Raw genomic sequence first — 25,957 nt, forward strand, 5'->3', positions numbered from 1 at the left:
TTGAGGGGAACTCGCAGGTGATAGTATTCCTGTGTTAGCAGTTTTTGGGAAGATTTGTAGTTCAGATTGATGATAAGTATGTAAGTTAGCTCACTGAGCTGGAAGATTTCTTTTCAGATATTTTGTCACCATACTAGGTAACATCAGTGAGAGTCCCTAGTGAAGCGCTGGTATGTCCCGCCCCACTTTTATAGGTTTCTTAAGGTGGATACTGAAGGTAGATAGGATCTAAATTGATGTGTTTATTGATGGAATTCTGGTTAGAATGCTATGCCTATAAGAATTCTCATGCATGTCATTGTTTCGCCTGTCCTTGGGTGTGTGTATTGTCCCAGTCAAAGTGGTGTCCTTCTTTGTCTGTATGTATGGAAACTAGTGAAAGTGGGTCATGTGTTTTAGTGGCTAGTTTGTGATGGTGTATCCTGGTGGCAAGTTTCCTGCTTGTTTGTCCAGTGTGCTTTTTACACTTCTTGCATGGTATCTTGTAAATGACGTTAGTTTTGCTGTTAGTATCTAATGGATCCTTTAGTTTCACTAGTCACTGTTTTAAGTGTGTTGGTAGGTTTGTGGGCTACCATGATGCCAAGGGATCTGAGTAGTCTGGAAGTCATTTCTGATATGTCTTTGATGTAAGGTAATGTGGCTATAGTTTTTGGTTGCATTGTGTGTGCTTGTTTGGGTTTGTTTCTGAGAAATCAGCAGATTGTGTTTATTGGGTATATGTTTTTCTTGAAAACATTGTGGAGATATTTTTCTTCTTTTTGTAGTTCTTGGGAGCTTGAGTGTGATGTAGCTCATTGAAATAATGTCTTGATGCAGCTCTGTTTGTGGATGTTGGGATGATTGCTTCTGAAGTTAAGTATTTGGTCTGTTTGTTTTTCTGCAGACGCTGGTTTGAAGTTCTCTGTTAACTGTATGTTCAACTGTCACATCTAGGAATGGGAGTCTGTTGTTGTTCTCTAGTGTGAATTTTATGCCTGTCAGGATATTGTAGTCTGTGTTCTTCCTGGTTCTTCTAAGGGCTAGAGTCATGGGCGGCATGGTGGTTCAGTGGTTAGCACTGCTGCCTCACAGCACCAGGGTCCCAGGTTCAATTCCAGCCTTGGGTGACTGTCTGTGTGGGTTCCCTCCGGGTGCTCTGGTTTCCTCCCACAGTCCAAAGATGTACAGGTCAGGTGAATTGGCCATGCTAAATTGTCCATAGTGTTGGTTGCATCAGTCAGAGGAAAATGGGTCTGGGTGGGTTACTCTTCGGAGGGTCGGTGTGGACTTGTTGGGCCGAAGGGCCTGTTTCCGCACTGTAGGGAATCCAGTCTAATCAGATGTACAGCATGGAAACCGACCCTTCGGTCCAACTCGTCCATGCCGACCAGATATCCCAACCCAATCTAGTCCCACCTGCCAGCACCCAGCCCATATCCCTCTAAACCTTTACTATTCATATACCCATCCAGATGCCTTTTAAATGTTACAAATTGTACCAGCCTCCACCACTTCCCCTGGCATCTCATTCCATGCACGTACCACTCTCTGTGTGAGAAAGTTGCCCCTTGGGTCTCTCTCATATTTGTTTCAGGAACTATTTCCATTCCTTTCTCCCTTGTGTTTTTCCACATTCTGTGTTATCAATACTATTCCCCTCAACTACTCCCTGTGACAGCAAGTTCCAAATTCCCCCACTCTCCAAATTTCTAATGGGACAGGTTTCATACCAATGGCCCTGAGTTCTGGTCTCCTCTAAAAGCTGGTGCACCTTCATAAGCCTATCCCTTGATCACTTCAAAGATTTGGGTACACTGGGAGCTGAGTAAGGTGCCATACCTGAGGTTGCGGACTGGACCTGGAAAGGGGCTTGGTTGGCCCGTGGGAAATTTCCAACATTAGCTGAGCCTCAGCCACTAAACGGGCTGAAGCCTGGGAAACCCAGATGTAGAGGACACAGGTTTGACATTTGTTATGGGGAAGGAATCTTGGTATCTTGCTGCAGTGCATCTTGTAATTAGTGCACACTGTGACCATTGTAGAGCGAGTGAATGTTTAAGCTAGTGTCTAGGATGCTGGTCAAGCGGGATACTTTGGCTTGAATGATGTTAAGCGTCTTGCAAGTGGAAAGTATTTAATTACACTCTTAACTCATAGTGTGAATGATGGGTAGGCTTTGGAGGTCAAGAGGTGTGTTACTGCCTGCAGAATCCCCTGCTTGTGACCTGCTTTTGTAGCCATGGTAATTATATGCTGGTCCACTTAAGTCTCTAGTCAATGGTAATCCCAGAATGTTAATAATTGGGGATGCAGCTGTGGTTACGTCAAGGAAAGATATTTTGCTTACCTCAGGTTGTTGCCTGGCACTGTGTGATGCGAATGTTATTTACCACTCATCAATTCCATTCTAAATGTTATCCAGTCTTGGGTGCTTTTCCTCTGTTGTAAGGTAGAAGTATTTCTTTAGTTCCATAAACCGAAATCACTTATTTATTTCAGATACCCAGACAGTGTGTGTGGAGCTATATTGTTTTTGAAATTTTGACCATAGTAATAGTACCAATACTGTCACAACAATGGGGAACACCAGCAGTGACCGTATGGGAACAGATCGCCATGGAGGATCCAAGTCCCACCGAAGTGATAGCATGGGATCTTCACCATCATCAAAAGAGAATGAACGTCCTAAAATCATGGTGGACAGCACAGATGACCCCAATATTTTTCATACACAAGACTCAAAGGTACAGTATGAAACTATACTAATTTCTAGCCTAATAAGTATACAGTCTCCTTCATGTAAGAAAAAAAGTTTGTAAACTGAGTTGTTGAAAGTGTTGACTTGTACTATAACGGATGTTTTTTTATAATATGTATAAAAATATATATTTGTACAAAGACATAGCAAAATTATCCTTAGAGACACCAAGTTTAAAGCCTTGCCTCAGTAATGGTCTATCCTATTTAAAAAGATTATTGGTTCAAGCGCCATTTCAGAGATTTGAGCACATAGTCTAACCTGACATTTCAATGCAGTACTATAGGAGGTGTCATCTTTTGGGTAAGATGTTAAACTGAGGCCATGATTGCCCCTTTCAGGTGGGCATAATAGGTCCAATTGATCTAATCTTTTGTAAGGGCAAGGAGTTCTCTGGACACCTAGTGTCCTTCATTCCAGTAGAGATCATTATTACTATTTATGGATTCTTTCTGTTTACAAGCTTGTTGTGAGTTTGCAACAATAGTGACTATAATTCAAAAATGCACCTCTTTCCTCCTGCTTTTTGAGAAGTTGCAAGGATCTTGTTATGTCTACTTAAGCTCATGCACACTACCATGAAATTTCAACTATTTCTTGTTATGCTGAGTAAGGATTTTTAGTCAATGTTTGTAGTAAAGTAGTTAAATATTATTTTGACACAATGTACTTGGGATTTTACACTGAGACTTGTAGACCAAGAAGGTGCCCAGTTGAATCCATGGCCTGTGCTAAATTAGCTAATTTCCTCATGGCGCTGTTTGATTGGCCACAATTGACATTTGTGTTGCTCTTTGAGTGAGTTTAAAAACAAAACTCTGGTTTTTATACTAATTTGTAACCCATGGATCTTGCTGAATGGTACTTGACACCGAGTAAGAATGAAATCAGCTTGGCTGAGTGGTGCCCATGTTCAAACAATTCACCAGATATGAGGAGTGGCTACCTGAATAAGTGCTCATGGAATTGTAAAGTGGTGTAAATTACTCACAGCTAATTTGTCTTGAGAAAAATAAAATTATATTACAAAATTTATATTTTCGTAAAACTGAATTATTATATCATGTAAATTATATAACAGAAAATATGGGGGATGATAAGTAAGTTTACCTGTGATGACACGAAGATTGGTCAAGTGGTTGACAGTAAGGAAGATGGTCTTAGGTTACAGGAGGGTACAGAAGGATTGGGAACATCAATGGCAGATGAAATTTAACTCTGGTAAATGTGAGATGATGCACTTTAGATAAAATAAGAAAACAAGGGAGTACTTTATGAACTGTGGGACACTAGGAAGCTCAGAGGGATCTTGGAGTGCTTGTCCACAGATTTCTGAAAACGGCAGAACAGGATTATAAGATAGTTAAGAAGGCATGCGGGACACTTGCCTTTATCAGTCATGCATAATTAATTTTTAATTTAAAAAATACTTTATTCATAAAAAAGTCTGTGTGTGTGTGTGTTTGTGTTCTGTCCAGTAGCATATTAAGGAAACAAACGAGCATTGGAGTTTGACTGTATCCAAGCAAACTGAAGACATTTCTTACAAGCGTTTGAGGCACTACAGAGTCCAATAACGGAGCGGACCCCTATTTAACTGCAGCAGGAAGACCTCAGATGGTGGTGTTTACCATTGCGTCTTAGTGGGAATGGGCAGGGATGGGATGGGGGGTGTTGCGGTGAGGACTGCACCAAGATGTTACCTGGAATGGAGTAGTTTAGCTATGAAGAGAGGCTGCATAAGCGAGTATTGTTTTCTTTAGAATAGAGAACGCTGAGGGGACCTGATTGATGTGTATAAGATTATGAAGTGCATGGACAGTGTGAACAGAAACTATCTGTTCACCTCAGTAGAAAGGTCCATAATGAGGAGTCATAGGAAAATGTGAAGGTGTTTGTTTTGAAAGGGAGAAGAAAAGAGCAGATTATTAATTAAATGGAGAGAAACACTGTAGAAAGCTGCAACTCAAACAGACTTGGAGTACTTGTACATGAAACAGAGAAAGCTAGCACACAGCTGCAGCAGTTAATCAGGAAGGCTAATGGGATATTGGCTTTTATTTCAAGGGGTTTGGAGTATGAGTCGAAGTTGTACTGCAAACATGCAAGGTGCTGGTGAGACCACATCCAAAGTACTGTAAGCCATTTTGGCCTCCTTATTTAGGGAAATATTTTATTTCATTGGAGACAGTTCAGGGAAGGTTCATTAGGATGATTCCTAGTATGGAGGGATTAACTTATGAACAAAGACTAAACATTTTGGGACTCTACTAACTGGAGTTCAGACGAGGTGATCTCATTGAGCCCCTTAAGAATACTAAATGTTTCAACAGGATAGATGCTGAGAGGTTGTTTCCACTCATGGGACAGTCTAGGACTAGAGGGCATAGTCTCAGGATAAAGGGGAACCAGTTTAAGACTGAGATGAGGAGGAATTTCTTCTCTGAGGGTTGTGTGTCTTTGGAACTCCTTGTCACAGTGCTTTGGAGGCAAAACTTTATGTATGTTTAAGGCTGACATAAGTTCTTGATCAATAGGAGAATCAAAGTTTATGAGGAAAGGGCAGTAAAGTGAACATGAAGAATATTAATTTGGCCAGGACCATATTGAATGGTGAAACAATCTTATGGAGCCAAACTGCCTATGTTTTTTCTGATTTCTTATGGACCTTAAGGTGAAATGCAGGCAGTTTAGAGGGGAAATAAAGGACTTTTTTTTTCACCGAGAGGGGGTGGGAATCTGGAATGCACTGCCTGCAAGAGCAGTTGAGCAAGAAACCTCATAGCTATTAAAAAAAATACTTGATGAGTACTTGATGTCATAACATTCAAGGGTTGTGGGCCAAATGACTGATAATGCAATTAGTGTAGATATTGTCAGTGCAGACTTGATGGGCCTAAGGTCCTCTTCTGTACTGTATGATTCTATTATTTATCAGGCAGTCCAGTTGACTCCTTTTAGCAGTTTGTAAGTCTAACATTAATTTAGTAACACAACTGAAAATTGTAACTAGCAAAAACAGAAAGATTGAACACAATGGGACCTTTTTTTCCAGGAAATAGATGAGGGGTGACCTAATAAAGAGCTTGACGATTATGGAAGGGTTCAGCTAGGTAGACATTAGGGAAGATATTTTCACTGCGGAGTGTAAAATGGCACAAATATTCTAGTGGAATTCCAAAGTATTTATTGAGAGTGTGGTTAGAATTTATGAGGAATTGTAGTTGAAATGAATAACGTTAAAACAGTTAAGACGTAGTCAGTAGAGCATGAGACTCTTAATCTCAGGGTCGTGGGTTCAAGCCCCATGTTGGACGATACGCTACCTTGATGTTGTGAAACTTGAAAGGGTTCAGAAAAGATTTACAAGGATGTTGCCAGGATTGGAGGATTTGAGCTATCGGCAGAGGCTAAGCAGGCTGGGGCTGTTTTCCCTGGAGTGTCGGAGGTTGAGGGGTGACCTTATAGAGGTTTACAAAATTGTGAGGGGCATGGATAGAATAAATAGATAAAGTCTTTTCTCTGGGGTCGGGGAGTCCAGAACTAGAGGGCATAGGTTTAGGGTGAAAGGGGAAAGATATAAAAGAGACCTAAGGGGCAACTTTTTCACATAGAGGGTGGAACGTATATGGAATGAGCTGCCAGAGGAAGTGGTGGAGGCTGGTACAATTGCAACATTTAAAAAGCATTTGGATGGATATATGAATAGGAAGAGTTTGGAGGGATATGGGCCAGGTGCTGGCAGGTGGGACTAGATTGGGTTGGGATATCTGGTCAGCATGGACAGTTTGGACCAAAGGGTCTGTTTCCATACTGTACATCTCTATGACTCTATGATGTAATGACATTTTAAAAAAAAGATTGATTAAAGAGGTTTGTGTGGAACATAAGCACCACCTGGATTGTTTGTGCTAAATGGTCAGTTTCTGTGTTGCACTTTCTATGTCAAAACTGTAATTAATTGGTGGAATCATTCACCCATTCCATTCAACTATATAAATTTATAATTATCATGAATTGTGTGTGATACATCTAGGCAGGGTCCAATTTATTTATCAAAAAGAGAAATTGAAGAATGAAGCAAAGTAAGCTACATTCTGCCATTTAAATACAGGAAACACTTATTAGAAATTAATTGAACATGTGAAAAATCAAAATATTGAGAGATATAGTGCAAGATTCATGAAGTGCAAAACTGCAGATAATTCAATTTTTTTTCAGACAGTTGACAAAATACACAACTTTCGATGCTGAAATGTCTGATCAGAATCCAACTGTCCTCCTCAGTTATAGAGGAATAGATGTGTCTGTTCTTTTACTTTTTGTTGTCCATTTTTTGGATTTCTAAGTTAAAAACACTTAACAATATTAGCTATAATATCGAACAGGCAATAGTATATCTTGGAGAGAAGAGATGTGAATGTTGTTTTTTTTTATTTTAACCTAATGCATTTGTAGATTTGTTTTTGTGCTAAAAGAGAATCAGCAATTGGCGCTATGATGTGTTCTGTCTTGAGCATTAAGCAACTCCCAAATTTGATGGGAGATGAAAATAACATATGTTCATCGTAAAGGGAAGTTTTTTTTTACATGCTTTTCTAATGATGATCGAGAAATGCCTCTTTTTAAAAAGTGTATTTTTTAATTTTATTTTGCAGTATTACTTGGGTGTGGCGTGGGGGGGGGGGGGGAATTGAGATTTGATAAAGGTATTTGTTAAACCATTTAATTAAATGATTAAGTCAACATTTGTAGGATGTCTGTTTTGTCATATTGTTGGATTGTATAACTTTATGTATCTAATATGCACACAAATGGAGAATTACAGATGTTGCACTTTTTAAGAGTGAATGTAAAAATACATAAGAAAGTCAGTTTAACTGTTTGATCTTTCAGCTGGAAAGCTAATAAAGACAGTATCCAAGATAAAAGTAATAGTCCCTTGGACAACATGGATTAATTCAAAAAGCCAGCGTGCATTTATGAAGGGTTTAGTTAAACTGAGTTTTTGATGAAGTAATAACAAGACTTGATGAGGCTTATAACCCATAACCCTTACTGATTCCCTTATTGATTAAATATTTGTCTAATTCAGCTTTGAATATACTTCTAAGGATATATTTTAAAGTGCCAGATAACAAGCTTGAGAGCAAATGTAGAGCTTGTGTAATAAAGGTGATAGTGGTAGCATTTCTGTGAAGTTTTCTGCAGAAAGAAACAGTCAATGCTTGTCTTTTGAGCTGGAGGAATATAAAAAATTACATATTTATGGTTCCACAAAGATCAGTATTAGAATCGTTATTTTTTCTGTGTTAAAGATGTAAACTTCAAAGTTCTGGACAAATTTCAAAGTTTATAAAATAAACAAAAATTGTAAGCATTGTGAACTGTAATGGCTATTGCTTAACCACAGGAGACGTGGCAGATTAAATTTAAGACTGAGAAACATCAACTGGTACACTTTTTGGTAGGAAGAATGAAAATGAGCAATGCAGCATAAAGTATACAATTCTAAAGGGTTTGCAGAAACTGAGGGAACTTGAGTTTTACGTGCAGGTATCTTTTAAAGTGACAAGGCAAGTTGAGAAAGCTGTTAGTAAGAATACTGGATATGGGTCTTGATAAATAGAGGCTTGGTGTACAAAAACACCCTCATTTCTCATCGCTACTCCTTAGTAAAACTTTGAAAGCATTGTAAAGGATACATAAAAGATAGGGATCAGAGTCTTCAATTTCAGGTTGTACCTCTGTAAACTAGTATCAACAGGACTTGGCCTTTGAGACCAAACAATTTGCTGGATTCTGGGAGGTTACATGATCAGTGTCTTCAATGGGCTGCTGGCCTGTGACATCACTTGCCACTGTGATCGAAGCCCAGGATGTGGCCTGTTGCCTACTGCCTATCGTAATCTTGGGCAACAAAATTCCAGAGAAGGATGAAGTGTTGGAATTGAGAAAAGACAATTTCAAGGAGGCACTTCGGAATTCCATGAGCTTCTGGTGGAGTTCTGTGAGTAATGAGGAGGGGATATAATCAGTACACTGATTATGAAATTGGATAAAGAGTGGAGCTGGAAAAAGCACAGCAGGTCAGGCAGCATCAGAGGAGAAGGGAAGTCAATGTTTCAAATTGGAACTTTTTATCAGGCTTGGGGGAGGGGAAAGGGCCTGAGAAATAAATAAGGGGGGTGGGGTTGGGGGAAAGGTGGGTGGAATGATAGGTGGATACAGGAAGGAGGTGGTTGTGATTGGTCAGTGGGAAGGATGGAGTGGAAACTCCACCCTTTATCCGATTTAACTCTCTAGCATCTGCAGTTCTCACTATCTCCAAGTCGCTAATTAGGAAATCCAGTCTGTTAACTAGCAGTGAACTGCCTGATACTAAGTGCTAACTTTTAAAAAAGAACTTTGCTACTGTGCTGTAGGGAATGAGATGGAGGCATCTTAAACTAAATATTCTCTGGTTGCTGGAGCAGTGTGTTGGTTAAGGGAAATACAATATGACCATGGATATACTGGTGAAGTTCGGACTGTCCTCCTTGGAGGAAAAGTTTGAGATGAGAACTGTACAGAGAAATGGCCCTATTGGCAGATAGGTTGAGAATCAAAGATTATGAATATAAGTAATTGACATTATAACTGAAGCCAGTATGAAGTGAAATCTATTTTTACACAGTGAGTGTTTGGGAGCTGGAAGGCTCTGCCTCAGAATGTTGTTAAGGTATGGCTTTCAAAAGAGTTCGAGAATTATCTGAAGAGAAGATTTGCAGTATTATATTGACAAAGTGGATGAATTGATTTATTGTCACATGTATTTTGTCACAAAAGACAGTGAAAAGTGTTGTATATTGTTGCTACCTTTAAACACAGAAAAGGAGACAAAAACTTAGAATATCAACTAGAAAAATAAAGAAATAAAGTTCAAGTTTTCAACCCCTCTTGTTAAGTGCTCAGTCATGGGCCTGGATTGGCCAGTCATGACTCCCCTTGCCGTGCTGCCAGAACAAGTATTGCCACTCTTCAGTGCCATCTCACCTCCGCTGATATTGCTGCCACATGAGTCCTTGCTGGACCTTGCCAAAGCAACCACAACTGATGCTGCCAGGTCCCACATAGTCCCAAACCCAACCTGTCAAGAGTCTGCTCAGAGTCCACCTCACCTATGCAGCCACTGCTGATGCCACCGGGTCTCATATTGGGCCCAAACTCACCTTCACTGCCAATCCACGAATCGGTGCTGGATGCAGTTGCAGCGGGCCACCAAACTCACCTTCGCTGTAGCAGCCATGAATCAGTGCTGGGCTCACCTTGTTAGTGCAGAAGCTGCTGGAAACCCATACTCGCCACTGATACCATTGCCACGACGGAGCTCTTCATGGGGTAAAGAAAAAGAAGAAGAACCATGAGAAAAGAGGGAAAAAAAAAAAGAAAAACGGGCAAGCCCTGAGCTCAAAAGCTCTATTCTGCCGTCATCTTGAATTAGAACTAGTCAAAGTTGCTCTTGCAGTGTACTGGCATAGGCAGGCAAAACTGCCACCTCCTTGGCTGTAACCATTCTGTGTTTAAAACAAAAACTTTCTTTTCCTTTGTGTGCTAAGTTCACCCTCTTCGCTAACCGTTTAATTTAACTATCTAGTTACCGAGAAACCACTGTTTTACTGCTACCATATGATTCTATAGAAATTGTAGTTTTAATGCTGTTTACTTCTGTGTGTAACTTTCTTCAAGTTTCCCCTTCTCAATGTTTATTTTGATATTGTAGCCTCTCACTGATAAGGAATTTGTATCCTGGCAACCTGATGTAGACGAATCTGTAAAATTTCCTAAGCAAGCTCGTCCCACTGTTATTCGCTGGGTGGGTGGCGGGAAAGAAGTGTTCATATCTGGATCCTTCAACAACTGGCATACCAAGATTCCACTTATTAAAAGGTAAATATGTGCAGTTTACAACTTGCTGAGAATCTACCTCATAGTAGAAGAAACAAACTTCATGGTTCTTGAGCCTCAGTGAAGGTTCCTATTTCAAAGCTGCATTGAGGTTCATTTTAATTTTGGTAAATTTTTCAATTTAATTTAATCCAACAACATGATTTGAAGTTTGAAGCAAAAGTATTGAGAAATTGGATTTCCATTCGCAGATTATGTTTCTCACCCTGTTACAATATATTGCAGTTGTGTAAGTCTAGAAAACTGGATGAAGGTTGTGACCAGCAAAATGCAAAAGAGCTACAAGTCTGTTTGGAAGTATTATTAAAATAGAGTATGATACTTCACAGCTTAATAATATGAATGTTCATAAGCTTTCCACTTATTTAAAGTGCATTATTCCTAATATGTAGAATGAATGTGGATCATTTGATGCCTGTAGAGAATTGAAGTGCATAGGTTTGAATCAATGATAGGATAACAGTAAGTGCCAATGTATCTTCCACAATGGTAGAATGAGTACAGTGATCTACCCTACCTCTGATAAAATGTGACCACACAGTACATCTTCCTCAACTGGCTGAGACTCCTCCAATGCCAAATTCTGGATCTCCATAACCTCTGTTGTACACAGTCATATCGTCGTGTCTCTAAGCATGGATTAAATTGATGTAATTAATCAAAGGGGTGTGACTGCATCCTGAAACACATTATCCACGTCTCTGTCCCTCTCCCTGAAGTGTGGTAGTGTCTGCAGTTCATCAACTCTGTGCCACAGTTCTTTGAGCAGTCAATATTTGATGCACGTATACTTAACTGTATTTCGCTCTGGTGTTAACTACCTCTCACATACTACATTTCTATTCTCTTTAACTAATTAATTTGGATGGATAATATTTTAAAGATATATTTCTTAACAGAACGCTTCAGCTATAATAGTCTCCTGTTTTAAATCAGTTGTCATACAAAATACACGGAAGAAATGCCCACCATTACCCACCCACCTACTTCTTTTCTGTGGTGTTTCAATTCAACTCTTACAGGAAGAAACAAGTTGAAGAGTTTCTGTGACCCTGGTTTTCACTTCAAGCCATCACTGTCCTTCTCATACAGGGTCTATCTTCCCTTTATGGTGTAGCTGACCAGTTCTGTCACATTGTTTGAGAGGCTATTGATTCCACTGTCTCTCCTACTCTTCATGAAGCCAGTATCCCTGCTTTTGCTCACTCTTCATGAATCTGCCATCCCCTCCCTTTCTCATGCTGTTTCAGAAGCACTAGATTCTCTCTATGGCTCAGGCTCAAAAGATCAAAATCAAATTTTCATCTTAAAAATATTCATTTCTGTATGAAACTTCACATTTTCCATCAAGCATGATAAAATGTGTTTGCAAGAAACAAATTGTAATAATATAGGATTTCTTATTAATAGCTGTTTAATCCATAACATCATATAAAGGGTTTTGGTTCTGTCTTGCCCTTTTAAAGTGCAGTCCAGAAGTAAACCGTGATGAAACATGCCCACTCTGCTCCACAAATGTTAATGGTAAGAAACTGAATGGTGTCATCTGTACTTAGAACTGAATTTCTATGTTGATGCTATAATAAACTGAAGGAAATTGAGAAAACCAAAAAAAAGGTTTCATAATGAACTGATGGATAGTAAATTTAGTATTTGTATATTTTTTTACAGCCATAATGACTTTATTGCTATTCTTGATCTACCAGAAGGGGAACACCAATACAAATTTTTTGTAGATGGGCAGTGGGCTCATGATCCTGCAGAGGTAAGTATGCCATTAATTTAACATGAACTTAAGCATGGAACTTGAGAGCTTGTATTTGTAAGCTTCAATGTAATAAATAAGGGAGAAAAAACAAATTGGATAAGCATTCATGTTACATATATGATAAATTAGGCTGTTTTTCTTATGCCACTTCTCTAAGTTTTGAGGAAAGTCGACAACTTAACATGCCATTCGTATTCACACACTTTCAATGAGGTCGCTGTATTGCATCAAAGCAGGGACTCAAATGGACTTTCCCCTGCCTTACTGGGTCATTTAGGCCATAAATAATAATCCTGCTACTGCTGGATACTACCAAGCATACTCTGTTTCGATCCAGAACGGACCTGATACCTTACTGTTTAAATTCATTAAAAACATATAAAATCATCAGGAAAAGTTCCAAAATATTTACAGTTAAATCTATCGAAGTTGAGAAAAGTATAAGGTCAGTAAAGAATTTTCATTAATGTTTTAAAGTTAGACAAATTTTGACATACTTTGCTTCAATAAGACTGCATTCATCCTAAAATGTATGAAATAGGAACAGAAATTACCATGGAACACTTTAATCCTACTCCGCTATTCAAGATGGCCATGGCTGGTGTTTGTCTCAATTCTACTTTCCAGCCTGTTCTCCATGTTTCTCTGAGACCAAAATTCTGTTTGTAAGCATATTAAAGGCTGAGACAATGAAGAATCTACAATCCCCTGAAATAGAAAATGTTAAAGATTTGCTATTCTCTTAGTGAGCAAACATCCTGATCTCAAACCTATTTGATTAACCCCTTATCCTAAGATGTGCTCCCATTTTTAAGTTCCCTCTGTCATACCTCTTCAGAATATTTGATTGTTTCAACAGGTTCACCTCTCATTCTTACAAACTCTGGAGAATAAAAGCCCAATTTACTTAACCTATCATTACTGACCAACATATTAATCCAAGCAACCAATTGTGTGCTAGCCTTCAAGATAAATATATTCTTTTAGGTATGGAAATACCTTGAAGTCCTCCAAATCTCAGATGTAAACATCCTTGAGCAGATATCTAAGATTAAGGGCGTTTTAATTTAAAGAGGCATCATAATTAATATTTTTACAATTGCACATCTTGATGATACTAATGATACCAATGCTAATGTTTTCGTCTTAAAGGAAAATGATTATTTATCAAAGCCATTGATCATTGAGTATAAATCTTTGACAGACAATAGAGTCATAATGGCACAGTGGGAACAAATTGGCCTGTATATATCCATGCTAGAACACGGTTTAGCATTTTTATCAGTCCCATTTTCCTACTATACTTCTATAGCCCTGCAAATTCATTTCCCACAAGTGCCTATCCCATTTTCTTACGAAATAATTTATCATCTCTTTTTCCACTGTCTGCATGTTCCAGGATATTACCATCACTGCGTAAAAAATGTTCTTTCTAACAATATCCCTGCATCTTCTGCCCAAAACCATAAACCTGTATACCTTAGTCTGTGTAGTCAACTAATAGAGACAGCTTTTCCTACCTGTGCCTGTTTAACTCCTGTATACCTCTATCAAATATTCCCTCAACCTCCTTTGCTACAAGGAGAGGAATGCCAGCTTCTTCTACCTACTCTTGAAGCTAATATCCCTCAATCTTGCAACCATCTGGAAAATCTACTCTGCATTCTCTTAACCTTTTTATGCCACAGTCCAAACATTAGGGGGAAGCTGAACGTTTTCTGTTTCACAATCTGAGTTGAGAGATTTCAGTTAAGTTTTCAGTTGACTTTGCCAGAAATAATTTGCTTAATTAGATCGATTATACATTCTTGGTACCTATTTCCAAATTTCATCTTAATCCAGCCCTGTATTCATAGAGTCATAGAGATGTACAGCACGGAAACAGAGCCTTCGGTCCAACTCGTCCATGCCAACCAGATATCCCAAACCATTCTAGTCTCACCTGCCAGCACGTGGCCATATCCCTCCAAACTCTTCCTATTCATATACCCATCCAGATGCCTTTTAAATGTTGCAATTGTACCAGCCTCCACCACTTCCTCTGGCAGCGCAATCCATATACGTACCACCCTCAGCATGAAAAAGTTGCCCCTTAGGTCTCTTTTATACCTTTCCCCTCTCACTCTAAACTTCAGCCCTCCCACCAATAGGAAGGAGACCGGAATTGCACGCAGTATTCCAAAACTGGCTTAACCAATGTCCTGTACAGCCGCAACATGACCTTCCAACTCCTGTTCTCAATACTCTGACCAATAAAGGAAAGCATACCAAATGCTGCTTTCACTATCCTATCTACCTGCGACTCTACTTTCAAGGAGCTATGAACCTGCACTCCAAGGTCTCTTTGTTCAGCAACACTCCCTAGGACCTTACCATTAAGTGTATAAGTCCTGCTAAGATTTGCTTTCCCAAAATGCAGCATCTCGAATTTATCTAAATTAAACTCCATCTGGCACTTCTCAGCCCATTGGCCCATCTGATCAAGATCCCGTTGTAATCTGAGGTAATCTTCATTGTCCACGACACCTCAAATTTTGGTGTCATCTGCAAACTTACTAACTATACCTCCTATGTTCATATCCAAGTCATTTATAAAAGTGACAAAAGATAGTGGACCCAGCACAGATCCTTGTGGCACTCCACTGGTCACAGGCCTCCAGTCTGAAAAACAACCCTCCACCACCACCTGGCTCAAAGGTCTTCTACCTTTGAGCCAGTTCTGTATCCAAATGGCTAGTTTTCCCTGTATTCCATGAGATCTTACCTTGCGAGCCAGTCTCCGATGGGGAACTTTGTCGAACGCCTTATTGAAGTCCATATTGATCACGTCCACCGCTCTGCCCTCATGGTTCTCAACTGTACCAGTCTCAGATTGATCTCTTTCCTCAATCTCCCTGGATCCCCCCCCCCCATCCCCACCTTAAAAGTTTAAATCCTCCTGAGTAGCTCTAGCAAATCTCCCTGCCAGTATATTAGTTCCCATCCAATTCAGGTACAATCTGTCCTTCTTGCACAGGTTACTTTTACCTCAGAAGAGATTCCAATGAGCCAAAAATGTGAATCCTCCGCCATGCATGCACCTGCTCTATCCTCCTATTTCTACCCTCACTAGCTTGCAGCATGGGAGTAATCCAGATATTACTACTCGAGGATCTCCTTTTTAAATTCCTGCCTAACTCTCTCTATTCCCCCTTCAGAATCTCATCCTTTTCCCTTCCTATGTGATTGGAACCAATGTGTACAATGACCTCCTGCTGGTCCCTCTTCCCCCTTGAGAACATTCTGCACCCTCTCTGAGACATTCTTGATCCTGGCACCAGAGAGGCAACATACCATTTTGATTTTTTGCTGCTGGCCACAGAAACATCTGTCTGTGCCTCTGGCTAGAGAGTCCCCTGACACAATTAATCTCTTGGAATCCGACATACCCCTCGTTGCATTAGAGCCAGAAACTTGGCAGTTCGTGCTACATTCCCCTGGGAATCCATCACCCCCTACATTTTCCAAAACTGCGTACTTGTTTGAAATAGGGATAGCCACAGAAGACTCCTACAATACCTGCCTGCCTCTCTTACCTTTCCTGGAGTTAACCCATCTATGTGATTGTATCTGCAACTTTTCTCCCTTCCTAATACTGCTATCCATCACATCCCCTTGCTCCTGTAAATTCTTCATTGCCTCTGTCTCTCTAACCAATCCATTCAATCTGATAGGATTTGCAACCAGTGGCATTTATTACAGATATAATCCTCAATAACGCATAAACTCTCCCTTAACTTCCACATCAACAAGAAGAGCATATCACTCTACTGAAGGCCATTTTTGCTTCTTTCAATGTACAGACCCAGAAAATAGCAATCTCTTATTCCTCTACAAAACACTCTCCAGGCTAACTTAATACTTAAAAATATAAGCCATAAGTTTAATTAAGGGACATATCTCTTAACACATAATCAAGAAAGAACCCACTCTACTCACTACTGCAGACTTACTCCCCTTCTCTCCCGCCCTCTCTCCCCCCTCCCCCCACCCACTTTCCCTCTTTCTCCTCTCTCTCTCTCTCTACCCCCCTCTTCCCCCCCACTCTCTCATTTCCCCCCCACTCTCTCCTTCCCCCCCCCACTCTCTCCTTTCCCCCCTCCCTCCCCACTCTCTCCTCCCCCCCCCCCCCCCCCACTCTCTCCTTCCCCCCCCCCCACTCTTTCTCTCGCCTCCGCACTGACCTCACCATGTGTTGTCTTTGTTCTCCTTCTCCCTTTTAAATGTGTTGTTGTTTTGACTTTTTTTCTCTCCCAAGTTCCAAAACAAAGCAACAGCATAAACCACTAATTGCAGCTCCTGGAATTCGAGGAAGTCGCCTCCAACACCTAAAGTACCTCAAAAGAGGACCAGAAATATTTCCTGTCCTCCATCTTGGATTACCCAGAATCTGGGACCCTTTATCTTTTTCTTGCTTGAACCATCTCACCTTCTGCCATCTTTCCCATAGATTAGCTGTGCGTAAATACTGTCATTTCTAAGGCATAATAAAGATATTCAAGCTCTGAAAGTGGTGTGGTGAATTGCTTCAAAACTGATACCTAACTTCAGATGAATTGAGGTCCAAGAAATACTCATTCACACCTTACTCTAGAATTTATTTTACTAATGCTATCCAAAATTTTCAGTCCATTTCAACTCATCTCACATGTTGATCACCTGGGACCTGAATAAGCTTTTCCCTTCATGCTTCTGACTACTTATCTTGAGGTGGATTTTCATTTGAGTAAACATCAGGCGTGATTTGGTAGCATTCTGTCCTCCTGAGTGATAAGGTTTTGGGATTAACTCCCACTTCAGGACTTGTACTTGGGTATGGCCAATATCACAGTCATTGTGATTTCAATTGAGACACGAAACTGGCACCTCATTTGCTTACTTGGGTGGATGTAAAAGATCCCATCTCCCTGTTTTGAATCTTGACCAATATTTGTCCTAAAACAACAACAGATTCTCTGTGTACTATCTTTTTGCTGTCGGAGTTTCTGGAGTGCTTTTTGGCCACCATGTTTCCTACCTTTGAAGCATAGTCGCTGTTTCAAAGTACTTTATTGGCTTTAAATCAGTCTGAGATTTCCAGTGATCTTAAAATAAACATTTAAAAAGGAAGACATGTATTTGTAATTTGGAAGTCGCATCGAGGAATTGTCTCAACGTTTGCTGATGATAGCAATTGTGAGAAACAATGCCGGATATTATAACAGAACATAGACAGGGCAGCAAACTGGTAGATATACCCTTTTAGTTCAGTGCAGAGAAATGTGATATCCTTTCCATCAAGTGTGGACCAAACAATAAAACTCCTCATGACAGGTTCTAAGGCTTTGGGGTATGTACACCTTTAAAGGTAAGAGCATAGGCATTTTGTTTCTTGGCTGTAAGGACATTGGATATAATGATGATGAATAGGTCACAATGGAAGTATTGCATGCTGTTTTGGACAGTCTGTTATAAGTGGTATTGTACCAGTGGCAAATGCAGTAAAGATTCATTAACTTTATAAAATTATCAGAAATGAGAAGTTATAACTGGGCAGAAGTGTTTTATTAATGGGTTTTTGAAAAAAAAACAAAGATTGAGAACTCTAATAAATATTTTGAGATGGTAAACAATGTAATATTGTTTGTTTTCATTGAATATGCAAAAGGGGTGCGTTTGATTTAATACAAGAAGAAATATTTAAAATATTCCATATTCTAATAACTATTTTAATTTCAGGTAACAGTTGAGGTAGAGATCATATCGTTCTAAAAAAAAATTGCTAAATGCTTCAAAATAGAAAATGTGAAAGCATATGGGGAATGCTACTACTGACGTGAAAGGCCAAATGTTTCAACCTGTGTTGGAAATTTTGACTTTTTTTAAGGACTAATTTGTTTTGGCGACAAATGGAATTTACATTTGGCATGAAATAATTTTCCACAAAATCACTAATAAGGGAACATAGAGTATTGTCTGACCAGAGCGCACTAAAATCAACTATAAAAGAATCCTGAATTTTCTTTATCTTTCTCTTTCTTTACAGCCAGTAATAACCAGTCAGCTCGGGACGATCAATAACGTCATTCAAGTGAAGAAATCTGATTTTGAAGTATTTGATGCTCTTAAACTGGACTCGCTAGAGTGTTCAGATACTTCAGGTGAGGAATGTATAGCTGTAGGGGGCACAGTCAGTCAAAATAATGTTAGTAGTTGATTAAAGGCTTTTTTTAAAAAAGATAATCCATTGGGAAAAACATGTACATCTGGGTGGCAGGATGAAATTGACAACGTATTTAACAAATTAATATTCATTTGTTTCTAGTAAAGGAAAATACTTGAATTTATATAATCTCTTTTATAACCTGGGATTGTCCCAAATGCCTGTGATCCATTGAGAAATTTTTGAAATGTAATGCTTATTGTAATATTGGAAGCATAGCAGTCAATGCCTAGATGATCTACTTTGGGTGTTGACTGAGAGGTAAGTGTTGGTAAAATATTGGAGTAAATTCCTCTGATATGCTTTAAATTGATTAAGGTAGTATTCATTTTCTTTCCAATTTGTGTGCTTATTTTGCAAAGAAAATTAGTTATCTTTGTAAGACACACCAACTAAACATTTTATTTGTGTAGTGATAGGTGTGAAATTTTAGATAATTTATGATTTTTGCATTTCTTGTTAGAGTATTTGGAAGGAACGTTAAAATTGAAGACTCTTCATGTGTATGAAAGACATCTGTAATTTTGATGATTTGACTTGTTAAACAGTATAGTGAAAGTTATCTAATGTGGTACTGAGGTACTCTGTGCCAAGAGAGAAGTAATATATACAGGGAATGTCCAGGCAACATCCATGTTTGACTAGTCCGTGTGAAATCTGGAAAATGGTCATGACATTTGGAGACTGGTCACATGTATTACCAATGTAAACTTTGGGCCTGAAATAGTTGAGAATAATACTAAAGAAAAACACCATATAATGTAGTTTAGAATACTGACCTTCCTTTCAGTGACTTCAATGGAATGGTTATTTTGAGTTCCTGCACCTACAATTTGATGTAATTCTAACCCTAACAGTGAAGAACGCCCCAGGTTTGATTTCTGGTCTGTGCTGAGTTCAGCTCGGACAGAAACTAGACTGTTGGAATTGACCTTTTCACATACGGACTAGGGTAGGGGGAAAGAAAAGCAGGGATCCTTTGTAGTGTCTCTTCAAGTGGATATTGGTTTAAAGTTACATTGGGCTTGCCTCTAATGCAACCCATTGTTAAATACTCAACGAATGCATGTTGTTTTGATTTGTAAGTGAACATTTTTTAAAATTCAGTTGTGAGATTTGGGCATCGCTGGTTGGACTCGCATTTATTACCTTTTCCATAGTTGCTCTTGGGAAGGTGGCGGTGACCTGCCTTCTTGAACTACCACGTTCTGTAGGCTGACCCACAATTTTGTAAGGGAAGGAATTCCAGGATTTTGACCCTGGAATGGCGATATATTTCCAACTCAGAATGGTGAGTGGCTTGTTGAAGAAATTGCAGGTGATGGTGTTCCCATGTCTCTGCTATCCTTGTCTTTCTCAATGGAAGTGGTCATGAGTTTGGATGATGGTGTCTTTTTTGACGTTTGGGTAAATGTCTAGAGAACACCCAGCAATTGTGAAGCTGTTATTCACCAGAATTACTGCACTCAGGAAGACAGCTTATACTTAAGTAACATAAAGTAATAATTTTTGTGGTAATTTCCAAGCATTGAATTAGAAATATTCTGTAATTCCATTTAAATGTGTGGAAAAGGAGCAGCTGAGAAGAGATTCAGTGAATGCATTCAGCTTATGGCTTGTAGTTTTAAAACCAGGATTCAAATCAGTAATGGGGAGATGTAAGAATTACATTAACTTTATAATTTAATAGTTAAACCACTTTTATAACTTCAGACAAGCAGAAATTATATTTCTCAACTTGAAGGCTTAATTAAATTTGGCAGGGCAGATGACTTGTGGATGTAGCATATCGGAACAGGTGAACACTTATGTGATCCATAGTTAGTATATCTGCAGTGAGTGCCTGTAACTTGGGGAACTGCAGCTTCATGTTTATTATCTAGATTCTGAAATGCAAGTACTATATCAGTAAGGCCTTTAATAAAGTTCCCCACAGTAGGCTATTGCACAAAATACGGAGGCATGGGATTGAGGGTAATTTAGCAGTATGGATCAGAAGTTGGCTAGCTGAAAGAAGACCGAGGGTAGTGGTTGATGGGAAATGTTCATCCTGGAATTCAGTTACTAGTGGTATATCGCAAGCACCTGTTTTGGGGCCGCTGTTGTTTGTCATTTTTATATATAATGTGGATGAGGGCGTAGAAGGAAGGGTTAGTAAATTTGTGGATGAAACTAAGGTCGGTGGAGTTGTGGATAGTGCTGAAGGATGTTGCAGTTTATAGAGGAACATAGATAAGCTGCAGAGCTGTGCTGAGAGGTGGCCAGTGGAGTTTAATGCAGAAAAGTGAGAGTTGATTCCCTTTGGAAGGAGCGACAGAAATAAGGAGTACTGGGCTAATGGTAAGATTCCTGGTAGTGTAGATGAGCAAAGATTTCTCGGTGTCCATGTACATAGATGCCTGAAAGTTGCCACTCAGGCTAATAGGGTTGTTAAGAAGGCATACAGTGTATTAGCTTTTATTGGTAGAGGGATTGAGTTTCAGAGCCATGAGGTCATGCTGCAGCTGTACAAAATTTTGGTACAGCCACACTTGGAGCATTGCGTACAGTTCTGGACACTGCATTTTTGGAAGGATGTGGAAGTTTTGGAAAGGGTTCCTATCTCTATGACTCTGTTGCCCGATATGGAGGGAACGTCTTATAAGGAAAGGCTTAGGGACTTGTTTTTGTTAGAGAGAAGGTTGAGAGGTGACTTAATTGAGACATATAAGATAACCAGAGGGTTAGATAGGGTGGACAGTGAGAACCTTTTTCTCCGATGGCGATGGCTAGCATGAGGGAGGTGATAGATATAGGACAGATATCAGAGGTAGTTTCTTTACTCAAGAGTAGTAGGGGAGTGGAACGTCTGCCTGCAACAGTAGTAGACTCGCCAGTGTTAAGGGCATTTAAATAGTCATTGGATAAACATATTGATGAAAATGGAATACTGTAGTGCAGGATAGATGGGCTTCAGATTGGTTCCATCGGTCAGTACAACATCGATGGCCGAAGGGCCTGTACTGCGCTGTAATGTTCTATGTTCAATGATGAAGTGGGGAAAGTTAACTGAGCAGTTTATTACAGAAGGTAATCATTACTACTTCAGCTAGCTGTTTCTGTTTAGGTTTGTGATCAGGGACAGGAGATTGCGACTACAGCAAGACATTTCTGGGGATTCAGAAGGTAGCAATGGAGGAGTCTTAGTCCTGGCAATATTCCGAACAGATTTGAGATTTATAGTTGAGAATATGAACTGCAGGGAGGATATACAAATTGACCGTAGCACCATGCTGCATGGAGCTACTCAAGTCAGTGCAGTTAAAAACTAATGAAGTTGTCACAGGGGAGAATGTCTTTGGGGGGAAATTACTATTCTGTATGGCCAAGGTGACAAATCTTGAAAACTCCCAAGCTGGAAAGGAATTTTGATTGAGTGTGGAAATATCCAATTATCCATGTACTCCACGTGGATGCCATTAACAAGGTAGGACTAAGAAAGTGGTTCTACAGAAGGGGTATGAATAGATAACAGGTAAGTTAAAAAGCAGAACAACAAAGGTAATAATCTCTAAATTATTATTTGAGTCACAAACAAAGATTAGAGTTGAACACATAGCTTGAAGATGGTGTGGGAGGAACGTGTTTTGATTCATGAGGCATCGGCATGAGGACTGGGGAAAAAGAAAGCTGTACCATTAGGACAGCCTGCACCTGAACTGCAGCATATTGTCAAATATATCTTGAACTGTTTGAGAGAGCTTTAAACTAAATAATGGACTGGAGGTAAGATCTATGTGAGAGAGGATTTAGAAAATTAATGTGAAAGATTAAGGCAATTTTTCAGGCTAGCAATGTGGAAATGGAAATCAAGGTGACCGGAAGAGATAGTATGTCAAACATAAGAGGGCGTAGCGAAATAAGTTCAGGGTACAGAATGAAAGGTTCTTCTTATGAATGCTATGTGAATTAATAATAAAGAATGATGAAATGAAAACAAATAAAAATAAAATGGCTAGGTCGAATATAATCTAGGAAAATGTGAGGTTATGCATTTTGGCAGTAAGAATATTATTTAAATGGAAAAAGATTGCAGCAAGCTATGGAACAGAGGCTTTTGGAAGACCTGATCCATGAATCACAAAAAGTTAGTATCCAAATTCACCAGGTAACAGGGAAGACAAATTGGATGTTGGCCTTTATTTCAAAGGGAATGGAGTATAAAAGCAGGGAGGATTTACTAAAAGCATACACGGCACTAGCCAGACCACAGCTGGAATATTGTGAATAAAAATAAAATGGCTAGGAGTTCACTGGAGTTCACTAGGTTGATAGCAGGTATGGACGGAGTATCGCTTGAGGGCAAGTTGAGTAGGTTGGGTCTATAATCATGGGAATTTAGAAGAATGAGAAGTGACCTCCTTGAAACATATGAGATCCCTAGAAGAATTGACAAGATAGATGTGGAAAGGGTGCTTCCCCTTATGGGCATTATCTCAGAACAAAGGAACATGAATTTAAGATAGAGATGAGGAGGGATTTCTTTTCTCGGAGGGTAGGGAATCTGTCAAATTCTTTACCACAGAGAGCTATTGAGGCGGGTCAGTAATTATATTCAAGACTGCAATAGATAGGTTTTTAATCATCATGGGTTATGGGGAAAAGACAGGAAAGTAGAGGATTTTCAGTCATGCTTTTATTGAATAGAAGAATAGATTTAATTGACTGAATGGCCTACTTCTGCTCCTATGTCATATAGCGTTCTAGTGTATGACATGATAGTTATTACAAAGAAATGGTTGCAAAGGAAATGTGGCTAGGAGCTGAAGATTCAAGGATGTTTGACATTTTAGAACAGGAAGAGGAGGGTGTGGTGGCTTTGGTCAGTACAGTAATGAGAAACTATCTTGGTTTGAAGAATCAAAATGTAGACTCAGTTGGATAGAGATAAGGAGTAACAAAGGGAAGAAGTCACAGTAGGAGTGGTTTATATGCCACATGACAATTATACATATATATAAAAAAAAGGACGTTTGTAAGAAAGGTACTATAATATTTGTTTGAAATGTTGAATTTAGATTGGATTAATCAAATTGGCAAAAATAGCTGAGTGGATGAGTTCATAAGGTGTCTTTGGGAGTATTTTGAAGCTAAACATATTGAAACCAATCTGGGAACAGGCTATTTTTGACTTGGTAATATCTAATTAGGCAGGATTATTAAATAACTGCATACTCTTCATATTTACCCGGGATGTTATCACTGACAAGGCTAGCTTTATTGCCTGTCCCTAATTGACTTTGGAAATGTGGTGGTGAAAACAATGACTGCAGATGCTGGAAACCAAATTTTGGATTAGAGTGGTGCCGGAAAAGCAGAGCAGTTCAAGCAGCATCCGAGGAGCAAGAAAATCAATGTTTCGGGCAAAAGCCCTTCATCAGGAATACAGGCAGAGTGCCTGAAAGGTGAAGAGACAAATGAGAGGAGGATGGGGAGAAAGTAGCATAGAGTAGGTGAATGGGGGTGGGGATGAAGGTGATAGGTCAGAGAGGAGGGTGGAGTGGATAGGTGGAAAGGAAGATAGGCAGGTAGGACAAGTCATGGGGACAGTGCTGAGCTGGAAGTTTGGAACTGGGGTGAGGTGGGGGAAGGGGAAATGAGGAAATTGTTGAAGTCCACATTGATGTCCTGGCGTTCTTCCTCCTGGCATCGGGTGGTGAGGGAGCGGCGGTGAAGGAGGCCCAGGACCTCCATGTCCTCGGCTGAGTGGGAGGAGGAGTTGAAATGTTGGGCCACAGGGCGATGTGGTTGATTGGTGCGGGTGTCCCAGGGATGTTCCCTAAAGCGCAGTAGTTCAGGCAGCATCCGAGGAGCAGGAAAATCAACGTTTCGGGCAAAAACCCTTCATCAGAAATTGAACAATCAGTCCTCAGCAAAGGACTCACTCGGCCCCCAACACTTCATCTTCACCATGGATATCCAATCCCACTACACCTCCATCCGCCATGACCAGGGCCTCCAAGACCTCCGTTTCTTCCTCTCCTGACGTCCCCAACAGTACCCTTCCACAGACACACTCATTCATTTGGCTGAACTGGTCTTCACCCTTAACAATTTCTCTTTCAAATCCACCCACTTCCTCCAGACCAAAGGGGTAGCCATGGGCACCCGTATGGGCCCCAGCACCACTCTAATCCAAAATGTGGTGGTGAGCCATGTTTTCAAGCCACTGCAGTTATTCTGGCGCAGGTAAATTCACAATGCTGTTAGGAAAGGAGGATAGTAAAGGATCCTCTGAGAAGTGATCATAACCTGCTGGAATTTCACATTGTTTGATAATGGGAAATTTTGGTCTCAAACTCTTGTCTTAAACTTAAATACAGGCAATTACAAACTTATAAAGACAGAGTTAGAATGGAAAGATATGTTAAAAGATGGTACAGAAGCATTGACAAAATTTAAGGAGATATTTCACATTTTCTGTGATTGTATAGAAGATTGTACAGGAAAGTTGCATGATCCATGGTTAATCTGTGAAATTTGAGTCTGGCATCAAATCAAATAAAAAGTTGTATGATACTGCAAATGGTTAATGGTTGTCCAGATAATTGGGAATTTTTTAAAAATCTTAAGAAACTTAAGAAAAAGGAGAAATTGGAATAAACTAACAACTAATATAAATATAGACAGTAAAAAAAGTTCCATAAATGTATAAAAAGCAAAAGATCCAGCTAAAATAAGCATTCACCCCTTTTGGGATGAGTCTGGGGAATCAATAATGGCAAACAATAAAATAGCAGATTTGGATTGTATCTGTGTTCAGTATACAAAATACAGAAAACATCTCAAAAATAGGTGAAAAAAAATGCAAAAGAGAGGAAATAATTATGATCACAAGAAGAAAAATACAACCATCTCAATTAAGATCTGGAGACGGCTACTTGGCCCTCAACTGTGTTCCACACAGTTGATCTGATCTTAACCTCAACTCTACGTTCCTGCATATTGTCAATTTCATTTCTTTGTTGATCAAGAATCTATATACATGCACCTTAAAGATATTTAAAACATCTATCTCCATCGAAGTAGAGAATTTCAAAGACACTCACCGCCCCCCCCCCCCCCCCCCCCCCCCCGAGTGAAAAAAGGTTCTCCTTACATTGAATTTGTGCTAGTAATAGGGAAATCAATGAGACTAAACGCTGACGACGTCCCCAGAACTGATGTTCTGCATCTGAGGGTCTGAAATGAATGGTGAAGAAATAGTGGGTGAATTAGTTGT

The 25,957-nt window shown here is 39.6% G+C and overlaps 1 protein-coding gene across 3 annotated transcripts in view; it reads left to right on the forward strand.

Moving 5' to 3' along the window:
• LOC122554443 (5'-AMP-activated protein kinase subunit beta-2-like) overlaps window positions 1–25,957 on the forward strand; it is a 45,425-nt gene that overhangs the window by 4,421 nt on the left and 15,047 nt on the right. For all 3 annotated transcript variants that reach the window (XR_006312998.2, XM_043699502.2, XM_043699503.2), the window contains 4 exons: window positions 2,482–2,726; window positions 10,503–10,669; window positions 12,359–12,452; window positions 18,520–18,634. Coding sequence is in view for 2 of the 3 variants with exons in the window: in XM_043699502.2 (XP_043555437.1) it covers window positions 2,559–2,726; window positions 10,503–10,669; window positions 12,359–12,452; window positions 18,520–18,634 (544 nt within the window). In the remaining variant the exon portion in view is untranslated. The remainder of the gene's footprint in view (window positions 1–2,481; window positions 2,727–10,502; window positions 10,670–12,358; window positions 12,453–18,519; window positions 18,635–25,957) is intronic.

The sequence above is a fragment of the Chiloscyllium plagiosum genome, unplaced genomic scaffold, assembly GCF_037043375.1.
Source record: "Chiloscyllium plagiosum isolate Xiang-an unplaced genomic scaffold, Cpla_swu_hap1 HiC_scaffold_9, whole genome shotgun sequence".
NCBI lineage: Eukaryota > Metazoa > Chordata > Chondrichthyes > Orectolobiformes > Hemiscylliidae > Chiloscyllium > Chiloscyllium plagiosum.